Below are 12,843 nucleotides of genomic sequence, written 5' to 3'. Positions count from 1 at the left end.
CCGCTATTAAGCTCTGTGTTCCTCCACTCCTCCACCTATCAGCACACTGTACACTACACACAAACCAGAGCGCGGTAGGAGGGATGGAGGGGGTGTTGGGAGCAGAGAGATGGACACTCTGGGGCGGAAAGAGAGAGGGCGAGAGCGAGAGAAGCTGGCTGGTGAGGCGGCGCAGAGGTCAGGTTATGGCAGGACAGCTCGTTACGGTTGACGTGCGTGGAGTCCAGCGAGCTCCCACTGGCAGAGCGTGTCGCAGGCCTGATCATACCTACACTGGGGGCCAATTAGCAGCCGCAGCATCGCTAATGGCTGCCATAAAGACTCGCCGCAACCAAGCTGTCAGTGCTGGCGGCGAAACGGGGAGAATGTTCCATATGATAAAGAAGTGCAGCGAGCTTAGAGCATCTCTTACTAATTGTTCCACATTTTTTTTCTGCATTAACGTCAAAATAAACAATGGCTTGTTTTCATGATGATGGTGATCATTGTAATAGTGATTTAACCCAGAGAGATTCCCCACACACCCCTTAACCTAAATGCTATCATTCAGCCAAGACACTTTTTGTGGTTGAAGTTTTACTTTTAATTTGGATTTTCTTTGCTAACAAGGAATGAGAAATTAAACTCTACTAATTAGCTACTCGTTTGCATGCTCTCAAATACTTGCCTTTAACAGACTTCTGGACAGCATGCTGTTATCTCAAAATGTAAATAGACAAACAGTATTTAATTTCTGTAAACAGACCAAAAAAGCGAAAGGAACACCTTAAAATTTAACACTCTATAACCTTGAATGCACCAATACCGCTTTGGTCTACTATTTTGTTTCTAATCTGAAAGCAGAAGCATTTCTGAGTGGAGAAGTGACAAAATATTATGTTTAATGGTACCAGTGTGCTGGAATGACCATCCCTGCTAAACCTAATATATTCATTCTAAAAACTGGGGTGTCTGGTCGCTTTTCACAGGAGTTCTCTGGGCCACGTCACGCCTCTTTACGTACTTACGTTGCACGTAAAGCCTCTAAAAGAGGATCAGGCTCAGTTTTACTGAATGCGAGCGGCTTGTGGAGCAGTGGAGACTTCAGAAGAGGAAACTCGGAGCTCAGTATCTCATTCACTCATAGTAAAACCAAAGTGTTTCTGACTGAGCTCTCTCTCTCTCTCTCTCTCTCTCTCTCTCTCTCTCTAACTGAACATAACCTGGAATCGGATTCTTACGCTCTGAAAGGAGACGGCATCACACCCACCCAGTTTAAAATGATTCTTCCGCATGCTCGGTTCAATTACACATTCTCACCAGAGAGGGCCCTAAATCCCAAAACATTTGAATACACAGCCTTAAAATGTCAAACTCAAAAACCTGGCTTGGTTTTTGTTGAAGCATTTTAAATACCACTCGCTGCAGAATCACAAGTCCAGGGGGTAGGGTTAGGAATAGGGTCTGATCTGAAAGACCAATGAAAACACAACATAGAAGGAGTTGAATCGGATCCAACCCCACCCCCTGGACTTGTGTTTCTGCAGTGACGACCATCTCAAGCATTTGGCAGCTCTTTTAGGTCAGTCACCCCTCAAAAAACTAAATTTTTTTAATTTATTATTATTTTATTTTTTTTACAGCAGGCGTTTTTGCCTATCTTAAGCGTTAATTAGTCTCAGAATGTTGACCTGTTCCTCGAATCGCATCACATTTTGCACTGGTGCGGCTGTACAGTGCACAATTTCAGCATCACTGCAATGAATGCAAGCACAGTAGCCACATCTCAGTATGTAATAATATGTAACTCGAACATGTCATGCTACAACTAGGATTGCAACAGCATGAGATTTTCACTCTAAGATGAATGATCAGAAATTCACTAAAATCGTGGTTTTACAGGATCACAGAATCACAGACTTTTGCGGTTCTTTCTCATCTTCTTTCTTCTTCTAATTCTTATTTTAAATTGACCCTTAAAGTAATGTTAACAGGGTAGAACAAAAGCTTTGCTGTAGTTAAAGCTTGAAAAAGTGTATTATTGAAAGTGTATGTAGTGTCTCCCTTTAAAAAACGATATAAAAATAAATGAGAAACTTTGCAGGAGGTGTGATGACAATCAATTGTCATATCACAATATACCTAACAACGTTATACCACTGCAACCTTGGGTATAGCTTACATTTTTCTCATTTTCCATGACATAGTGTCTACCTACCTAGACAGACTACATCTGCCAGATATCATTAATTCTACCTTAGTCATGGATACACATTATTGAGTCCGTATTGGATTACTGACTTCTGGAGAGATCTGATAACAATTGTTAAAATATGTTAAAAGAACTGATGCTATATGATATCAAATTTAGCATTTTTACTAGCAAGTTTCCTTTTATGCACTTTTCATGTTTGTGTTCTTAGTTTCATGGTAGCCAATAGTGACCATGTGTTCATTCACCAGTAAAATGATAAATGACTCTTGATAACCATCTGTCTGTCTCTTCGTTCCAGAGCTGAGGTGGTGCTGGGCAATATCATAAAAAAGAAAGGATGGAGGTGAGTCTGTGAAGGAGTGCACCTTTTAATTTCCGCACAGTCATCTGTCGATCTCTGGCTGATAGCGTGGTCTGATGGAAAGAGGAGGAGAAGCAGGAGAACAATACGGGGTTTGGCACGGCGTGCGGCAGGCAGGCAGAGATATGAAATATTAATGCTAGGAGCCGTGCCATCAGTGTGCCTCGTAGCTTTTTGAATTATAAATCAGGTACATGTCTGTAGCCTTGGGTTTGTGACCGCTTGATCTCTTAGTATGTTTGTCTGCTCCAGTTCAAAGGGGCTCCGTTTGCTTATTAGAAATTCTGGTTTGGAAATTAAGCTGCTAATGCCGAGGCAGGATGGGGCTCTCGATGGGGCTGCGCTCCAATGATAAGGCAGAAAGTAACTGAGCTCTCCCTAGGAGATGATCATAAAACGTTTGTGTGTGTGTGTGTGTGTGTGTGTGTCTGCGCCTTTGCTTACCTAGTGGCCTTGCAGCTTAGTCATCCTAGCAAAGTGCATCAATATCAGGCCACGCAACAGTCACCTCCAGAGAGCACAGGCGTGTGTGTGTGTGTGATGAATAAACCCATGTACTTATTAGCATTTGCCCATTGTGCCTTGTTTAGCATTTGCCTGTTTAATCCTACATTGTTTCTTCAGTATTACAGCATTAACGAAGACATGTGACCCATTTTGACATGATGCTCTCTTCTTCTTTTCTTTATTTTGCAGACGCTCAAGTTTAGTGATCACTACAAAAATATTTTGGGGTGGAAAGTAAGTCTGAACTATTTGTTAGTAACTGTGAAATGTGTAGAATCAGATTCTATTTAAAGGTGAACAAGTGGCACAAAAGACGCTGTGAACTGCAGTAAATGGAGTAAATGTAGTAAATGCAGTTAAAGTGTAAATATGTCTACGTTGATACTCGTGCTGGCCTGCAGGTTCTGGTTCACACCATGCACAAGCAGGCTAGTTTCCTCTTCTATAAAAAGGCTTTGGGCACATCAGGTAGCTACGCCTTTGTAATAGCAATCCGCCAAAGTGAGAGTGTACCTGGCTTTTAAAGGGATTGGCAAGCGACACAATGATTGGATTATTTCACATTATGCCCAAATCACTCCCATTATATTAATTAGGAAAATTAGTACTTTAGTGTTTTTTGTGTGTTTCAACCTGAACAAGAGTGCACAGTATAGCAAGAGTATTTAAATAGTATTTTAATAGTATTTAAAAAAAAAAAACTAAAAAGCTACTGATATATACAAGATCAAAGACAAAATGCATTGCAATCAATAATGTGTTGTGCAAATGTCTTATTATATAATTATCGTTATATAATAATTCTGTAGTACTATATTGCCAACCTCTATTTGAAACACATTTTTTCATTACAGTATTTTAGAGCAGCTTTTTTATTTTTATTATTATTATTAGTATTATTTTATTTTTTTGGAAATTCTCTTTTTCATTCAATGTTAAGTTGAAAATCTTGTTGCCAGAGTTTATACTGATATGATTCCAATTTTAGAATAACGACAAAACTTAACACACTTGGTCAGTGGTCTTTTGACATGTTTGCATTATCCATTAAAAAAAGAAATGCCACATTTTTAAGATGAGAAATGCTTAGAATTTTGAATTTGCATTGAAGATTACTTGAAGTGTTTATATGAAATGTGTTAAAATAACTGAATGTAATTGTAGAGATTGCGTGATTTCCTGTTCTCCATATGTAACCTATTCCTACACCCATTCTGCAGGGCGGAGACTGAAAGAGGCCTGTCTCGAAAGCACATTATAGAAGGTAAGCCTGAATGAAACATACAGCACTGCTGCATTCAGAGCAGGAGCTATTGGAGCTACAGGTTCATGAATTAAAGAGCTATTTTAATTAATGTGGCCTGTTCCCAGGAGAGCATAACTATGTTGGAGGTTAAGGTTCCTTTTAATTGCTGAACACAGACCCAGTAACTGAGATTTACTGTAATGAAACGAACAGCCATGGTTTAAGTCAGTCTCGGTGGCTTGTTAACGGTGCAGTTATGGTTCAGTGTGTTAAAAATCTGTTCTTTGTAGGTTTAAAAGCTTCACTGGAGAGATTGCAGTTAGAATATGTGGACGTGGTGTTTGCCAACAGACCAGACCCAAACACGCCTATGGAAGGTAAGGAATTGTGAGAAGTGTTATTCATTTTTTTAACTCTTTGTTTCTGTGTTTTTAAAAGTAGTAGACCAACAGCAACGATGGGTTTTAATAACATCAGTGCTGTTATTAAAGACAGTGGGTCAGATCAGATCAAACAGAAACTACAGGAAAGGTCATGAAATAAACCAGGGGTCGATGAGAAAATGATGGTGGCCAACTGATTAGTGTTAGACTACATATAGGATATTAGATGCGGAACACGATAGGTGAGGAGTTCAATATGAGCTCTATATAATAAATGAGTTTTCTCATATGATGTAATCTCTCGCTCTCAGTCTCTGTATTCCTGTTTTTGAACCTTTCTGTTATCTGTTCTTTTATTAACTGATGTAAACAGAGTCTTTATATGACAGCAGATACCCTTTTGCCGTTCCCCAGACAGTTCCTTCAGTAATAAAGTCATGCAACCAAACTCAGGATTGGAGAGAGAAGGGTTAATCCATATTTAATGGCAGCGTTCCTCCATGTGAAAGAACCAGATGGAGCGTGCCCATTACACAAAATGCATGTATTTATGAAACGATTAAGAATTGTCTGCATCTGAAACAAGATGCATCTGAGAATCTCAAATTTCCCACACCTCTAGTTAGAGCTGGGTGATTCATTGATTTTATCGATTAATTCGAATTTGCAATTAAGGACCATGTGTTTTAATGAAAATCGATTTTCTCGGAGTTTTGATTTCCACCACCGACGCTTAATAGCACATTAAATTGTACTTGTTTTCTGTTTTGTCAGTTTTTATCAAAAAGGGCACCATTTTATTTATTTCTATTTGTGTTTGGAGGGCGTGTTTATTTATTTATTTATTTATTAAAAGTTATTAGTGTGCTTGTTTCTGGTTGCACTTTAACCACAAGGGGGAAATTTAAGTAAAAACGAAATACATAAAAAACTTTTTTGTTTTTAATCATTTCTTCATCATCTGTAGTTAGATTTTTAGAAGGGGGAAAAAAATTATCAAAATCGAAAATCAGATTTTTTTTTTTTTTTTTTTTTTTTTTTTTTTAATCGAAGATTTTAATTTATTTATTTTTATTTTATTTATTTTTTTCGGGCCACATTGCCCAGCTCTACCTCTAGTAGAGTACGCAAATACCAGTTTTTAAGTGTCTGCTACTGTTGCTGTTTGTCAAAAATTGTGATAAATATTTTAATATAATATTAGTTGAGCACAGTTCATAGTGTTCATGAGTGAAACTGACATTTCCTAACGGACGATTACACTCTTATAAGGGTGTGATTTCCCCTAATTGGCAATATATATTTCTTTAAATGCCAGGCCAAATTTTCACATCTTTTATGAGAGCTTTTTAACAGAGTTTTTAAACTGTTCTTAAATGCCAGGCCACACTTTCTTGTTCATGTTCACCCCTGTAGCTGCTTGTATGTGAACTTTTACTGCTGAGACCCTTGTGTCTGGCTTGTTGATTCTGGGGAAGAAGCTCTTGCCTGCCATATTTTCACGGGACCAAGCAGTTAAGGAATAAGGAGCGACTAGTCGTTTCATATTAAGGCAGATGAAGTTTTTGTGTGTGTATATGTATATATTTATATAATATTTCTCCAGCTGCCCTTTCAGAAGTTCAGCAAAGTTCACAGTAACACATGACCTGGGCCTGGAGCGTTTGTGGCCTTCTGCTCTTTGTCCTCTTCCTCTCTGATGCTGCACTATACATGTGACGAAGGCTTTCTCTTCCTTTGTCCCCTTCTTACTCTCTTTTCTTTTTTTTTCTTTCTCTCTCTCTCTTTCACACACTCAGTCACCCTTTTCAACTTTCTTCCAGCTAAATAGACGAGTGCACTTCATCACACATGGCCATCAGCGAAACAGCTGTAAATTACTTGCCAGCACTCCTGATTCTCCTGCTCAGCAAACAAGCATTATTCATTAGCACTGGCACTTTTTGGCATTTATTTATTTATTTTTATTGTTATTATTATTATTTATTTTATTTTTTTTACATTAAAAAAAAAATCTTTATTTTTTCAGTGTGTACTTCCAAAAATTGACATTCATAATGTAAATTTTTTTCTTTTGTCATCAATTCTGATATCACAATTATCACATCTTTGATGCCTTCAACATAGGAAATGTACACAGAACAAGGAATTATTGACACAGAGGATGCTTTAAGTCAAACTGCATTGAAAGAAATAAAATATATATAGTTTTCTGAGTAGTAGTTTAAACTGTTTGTGTTTCAATGAAATCTGGTCTTTCATTCTTCATGTAAATTGTCCATTTTGACCATAGTTTTGAATTTATTTTTTATTATTCACAAAAACAATATATATCATTTTCAGTTATTCTTCGAAAAATATGACAAAAATATCATTGCTCACTTTTTCCAACTTTATTTCAAAATAACATTAAACCAAACTTTCACAAATGAGAATTACTACCTTTTAGTGCAGCAATATATATGTATCAAATGAAAACAGATAAGGTAGATGCAGTAGCTATTATTTTTTTTTAAGAACAATGCGTCTCCATTGTTCAGCTCTCATGAGTTTAATAATAATGTAAAGCATGTTGTGAACTGGTGCGTCCGCGCGAGTCCGTCAAATAACGTAAAGCAGCTTCATGTCGCAAAACCACATTATGAATCTTTTTTCACTTATATAAACCGAGTTTATGCAAAGTGACCACACCAATTAATTTCATAGTAGCCTGCTTTATATATTTGCATAAATAATTGATAAAATTACTGTAGAAACGATAGGGACGATAGAAGGCAAGTAGCACTATAGACACTTTTCTATCTTCCCACAATATTTATCATCATGGCGCACAGCACTATTTGCAAGCTAATGGCAAATGTAATTTTTTTTTCCCATTAAATATATTTGATTGACTTCATGAATTCATCCATTCTTTCATTACTGTTTTTTTTTTCTTTATTGTTGCCATTGTTTTTCCCAATACAGTTCCCAGCTGCTGAGGTGTTTGAGTTTGCATCAGATGCATTGATTAAAGCAAGCTCATTTTAGCACAGTTTACAGTTTAGAACTCATTAAGGATGTGCTTCTGTTCCTTAAATCAATCCAGAGTTTTCTTCCTCGTTTTCTTCTCCTCCTGCTGTTGTTTTCCCACAGACCTGCACTAGTGCTTTACAGTGGTAATTCTGTGACATTCTGCACTCTGCACTCACACTAATTTGGGTCAATGTGTTCTGATCGGCAGAGACGGTACGAGCAATGACCCACGTGATCAATCAGGGAATGGCCATGTACTGGGGCACGTCCCGCTGGAGTCCTATGGAGATAATGGTGAGTCACTTTTTTACATTACATTACATTACATTTGGCAGACACTTTTGTCCAAAGCGACTTACAATAGTGAAGTACAAAAGTAATAGAAGTTAAAGGTAAAAACATCTTTAGATAGGGCTTAAAGGAGGTCAAAGGGAAATAATGGGATAGAGGAGTGAAGGAGGGGAAGAAGGAAATGAGGTTAGAAATAGTTAGTTTGTTAGAGGTGTTAGGAGAGTAAGCGCTCTTTGAAGAGCTCTGTCTTCAGGAGTGTATTAAAGATAGCGAGAGATTCTCCTGATCTGGTAGTAGAAGGTAGTTTGTTCCACCATTGGGGAACTCTGTATGAGAACAGTCTGGATTTCTTTGTGTGAGTGTTTGTTTGGTAAAGTGAGGCGACGTTCATTGGAGGAGCGCAGCGGCCGGGAGGTAGCGTAAGCCTTCAGCAGTGAATGCAGGTAGTAAGGAGCTGTTCTGTCATCACCTTGTAGGCGATTGTAAAAGCTTTGAATTTGATAGAGCTCAATGAGCAGTGGGGTGACATGTGCCCATTTTGGCTGGTTGAAGACCAGACGTGCTGCTGCGTTCAGCTAAACCCTCACCACCACCTCTCACACTTTCGCTCAGGCTCAGTCATTCACTCCCTCTCTCCACTTCCTTTCTCTCTCTCTCTTTAACTTCTCTCTCTCTAAGATTATCTTTGTTCTCATTAACATCAGCTATGTGCTCCTAGCTCAATAGTTCACTCACAAGATACTTTGGCTTCTCCAAGACACTTCCTGGAATGAAAATCACCCAAACATATCTCCAGCTTCACCTAAAGGCACTTTAAAATGAGTATATTAACGGATGGGTTCGCATTACAGCTTCCAGGCACCAAAGCATCATATTGAATGCATCAGCCACCCACAACACAGTGAGTCAGACACCGCGCTCTGCAGTGACTACAGGCAAATAATGGTCATATCGATGCACTGAAGCCCCGGTTTAGGTCAGACACATTTCACTGCCTTTGCAGTACACATCACTATTTCACCTGTTCATTACCTCATAACCCAGCCTCGACTGTGCTGAGTCACAGGTAGATTGCTGTAATTTTCTTCTCGTCAGCATTTCTGTTAAATCCTATAAAGCTTCCAACTTCTCAAATATACATCTGCAGTCTTTATTCACCCTAACACCTACCACACACTTAGCATAAAGTAAACTGTTGTTTACTCGTTTCACTGGATACTAATCCCTTTTCACAGTAATGCCTAATTCTTACACACCAGTCAAAAGTGTGGACACACCTTAAATTCAGTGTTTCATCATAAAAAAAAAATCTGCATTGTAGATCAATAATAAAGTCATTCAAACTATTAAGAACATTTTACATTTTTCACCTCTCTTCTTTGCATTTCTTCTCCGTTTATGGAGCAATGGGCTGGATTAACCTAAGGATTTATTTATTTATTTATTTTTTGTCTTGCAGGAAGCATATTCTGTGGCACGGCAGTTTAACCAGATTCCTCCAATCTGCGAGCAGGCGGAGTATCACATGTTCCAGAGAGAGAAGGTGGAAGTGCAGCTGCCTGAGCTCTTTCATAAGATAGGTATGTACTACAGTTATCTGCTGTAGGACTAATAGCAGTCTTTTGCCCAGCATTGCGTGTAGTGTGTACCCTTTACAAATGAGTAGAGGCTGTTACAGCAGCAGAACTTGCAGGTAATACCCTTAATATCAAATGTGGTGTTATAATCTCCACGCCCAATTCCATTTCACCCCATAGCCCTATTTTTGTTAGGCTAGAGGGATAGGGGAGGGGAAAGTGATATTTTTAGAGGCACACTCAAAACAGAGGGCTGTGAGAATCCCTGGCAAGATGGCGGTTCAAGGGACCAAAGACACCACAAGTATTTTTGCTTGATCAGTTTTAAAAACACAATATTACATAGTTTAATGTGTAGTTTCAATGTCTTAAGGTCATTTTCTTAATACCAAGCATACAACCTTTTTTCCACCTTAAATGATGCAAAACACGGCAGAGGCTAAAAGGTCACAGAGGAATTAATGAATGGACAGTAATTAATAATTGCTGCACCACTCAGCCCCTTTCTGAAGACATACGATAAAACCCTCAAGTTAACTAGTTAATCAGCAGCAGCAGCTAGGTTGCTGAACTTTAGCACTCTACTGCTATAGCTCTATCTGTAATCATAACAGGGAGGATTTCAATACTTTCTCTTCTGAATCTGTTCCAAGGTGAAAGTTTACACTTGAGATAGTGGTACAATCTGGAAATGGGATTGGGCCAGTAAATGTAGTAATTCCACAGTCGTTAACTCTGTATCTTAGGGTGCTTTCACACCTATTTTGTTTGGTCTGGACTTTCAGACTCTTCAGTTTGGTTTACACCAAAATAGCAGGTGTGTTGCTCACTGTGGATAAAATAAATCGTGGTCCAGTTTGTTTGCAGAGTGAAAGCACTTCTTTTCTAGATGGTTCAGACTTGGGTACTAATTACATTAAATTGTGTCAGACCATAATCACCCATTCAGTAACAGAAGAAGAAAGAAAACCGGTGTTGTGCTGAAATCCAACACTGTTCTGTTTTTCAGTTTTCTTAGAGAGATTATTATCTCAGAGGGATCGTTCTCCAATGGGAATGCTTTCTAAACTTTTCTCACCTTTTCATTGCTCTGGATTAGGGGTGGGCAATATTATATCGTATACAATATATCGTGACACAGAAATATCATGATATTAAAAATCCATATCGTGATAATAGGGCTGTTCTGTCTTAAAAGTAGTCTATTATTTACTGTGAAGTTTATTTATTGTATAATTGTTTTAGTTTGCAGTTTATATGCATGCACTAAATATTCTGCAATATTATTTGCTGCATTATATTATTTTATGCTATATTATTTATTTTGCCACATTATGATTATTCTGTTTTACTATTATACTATATTCCTGAAATGAATTAATTATTTTAGTTTTCCTAAATCGCCAAATATATCGTTATCGCAAAAATACCCTGAAATATCGTGATATTATTTTAGAGCCATATCGCCCATCCCTACTCTGGATTTGTTTTGTAGGTGTAGGAGCAATGACATGGTCCCCGCTGGCCTGTGGGATCATCTCAGGGAAATACGACAGCGGGGTGCCTCCGTACTCCCGCGCCTCTCTCAAGGTAATATGTTTCCCATCGGCCCCTCGGTTGCCTCTCTGTTTCTAGTGTTCCCAGAACATCTGTGGCATCATAAGTGGCTCCTTGTGTCCTTGGTTTGGTGTTCTAATGGATGTGTTCGTGTTTTCCAGGTTCTAGCTTTGGGTGTTTCCCCCTGTAGATGTGTTTTTTTTTTTTTGTCTGTGAAATTCGTAGTTGTGGCATGAACCTCCAGACCACAATCCTCAACATTTTTGTTTTGTGATATGACCGTGTTTCTGTGGTAACTCTGAGGAGGATATTTAATGCAAGCTTTGGTGGAACTGACAGACACACACACACACACACACACACACACATACAGTCTTACACCCACACACAACAGCATTTCTCCAGTACAGTACAGTACTGTGTACCTGTATATTGGTGGAGTGGCATGCAACATTGTTTTGCTGTTAGTCATTCAGTAACCAGTCATCCCCACTTCACTCATCCACCCGTCCCTTCAGTATAAAAGCACCAGTGTCCTTCATACTGTGTTCTTTCACTGTGCGTAAATCACATATGAAGCGACACTTGAGTGATGTCCTGTGCTGGTGATCTGGACAGTGATGGGTCTTCCTGCATTTCAGATCTATGAGTGTTTGGATCATCAGAGCAGACTGGACCCTTACCACTGTTAATATTAACCATTTCTGTACTGTCCGGGTTGCTTTACTCCATCCCGGCACACACAACCATGTACTATCATTAATAAATAATAAAAAAAAAAATATATATATATATATATTTATTTATTTATTTATTTATTGGAGATTTTAAATGAACCCTTGGAAGACACAGAAGTCGACGACTAAAGGCAACATGTATAGCTCTGGAAAAAAAATAAATACATAAGAGACCACTTTAAAAAATGATGAGTTTCTTTGATTTTACCCAATTGAAACCCTCTGGATGATCACAACCATCGAACCAAGCTGAGCTGCTTGAATTTTTGCACCAGGAGTAAAGCAGCATGAAGTTATCCAAAAGCAGTGTGTAAGACTGGTGGAGGAGAACATGATGCCAAGATGCATGAAAACTGTGATTAAAAACCAGGGTTATTCCACCAAATATTGATTTCTGAACTCTTAAAACTTTATGAATATAAACTTGTTTTCTTTGCATTATTTGAGGTCTGAAAGCTCTGCATCTTTTTTGTTATTTTAATCATTTCTCATTTTCTGTAAATAAATGCTCTAAATGACAATATTTTAATTTGGAATTTGTGAGAAATGTTGTCTGTAGTTTATAGAATAAAACAACAATGCTCATTATACTCAAACATAAACCTATAAATAGCAAAATCAGAGAAACTGATTGAGAAACTGAAGTGGTCTTTTAATTTCTTCCAGAGCTGTATATATATATGTAGGTCAGACACCTACACCCAGTGCAGCTGTACACTGTGGGTGGTAATGATTTATACAATGTAATTTCTAGTGCGCACATGATGCTGTGGATTAAGAAGTGTTAAATACCTGCACAACTTTAGAAAAGATAGGAATGTCCTGTCCATTTGGCACCCACTGTCAGGCCTTGCTCCAACTCTGATCACCTCAATCACAAGATAACACCTCAGAACATATACGGTTGTAGCCGTTTCCTAGCAGAAAAATTCAAGGAGTTGATTAAAACTATATATACTATAATTAATTCTATAA

At 38.2% G+C, this 12,843-nt stretch overlaps 1 protein-coding gene across 5 annotated transcripts in view; it reads left to right on the top strand.

The window, feature by feature from the left end:
- kcnab2a (potassium voltage-gated channel subfamily A regulatory beta subunit 2a) overlaps nucleotides 1-12,843 on the top strand; it is a 134,186-nt gene that overhangs the window by 108,726 nt on the left and 12,617 nt on the right. For all 5 annotated transcript variants that reach the window (XM_022682264.2, XM_022682265.2, XM_049471644.1 and 2 more), the window contains 7 exons: nucleotides 2,493-2,537; nucleotides 3,252-3,296; nucleotides 4,283-4,326; nucleotides 4,599-4,685; nucleotides 7,915-8,000; nucleotides 9,457-9,577; nucleotides 11,070-11,164. In XM_022682264.2, coding sequence (XP_022537985.1) covers nucleotides 2,493-2,537; nucleotides 3,252-3,296; nucleotides 4,283-4,326; nucleotides 4,599-4,685; nucleotides 7,915-8,000; nucleotides 9,457-9,577; nucleotides 11,070-11,164 — 523 coding nt within the window. The remainder of the gene's footprint in view (nucleotides 1-2,492; nucleotides 2,538-3,251; nucleotides 3,297-4,282; nucleotides 4,327-4,598; nucleotides 4,686-7,914; nucleotides 8,001-9,456; nucleotides 9,578-11,069; nucleotides 11,165-12,843) is intronic.

The sequence above is a fragment of the Astyanax mexicanus genome, chromosome 24 (genome assembly GCF_023375975.1).
Source record: "Astyanax mexicanus isolate ESR-SI-001 chromosome 24, AstMex3_surface, whole genome shotgun sequence".
Lineage (NCBI taxonomy): Eukaryota > Metazoa > Chordata > Actinopteri > Characiformes > Acestrorhamphidae > Astyanax > Astyanax mexicanus.
This window is presented reverse-complemented; position numbering and strand designations above follow the sequence as displayed.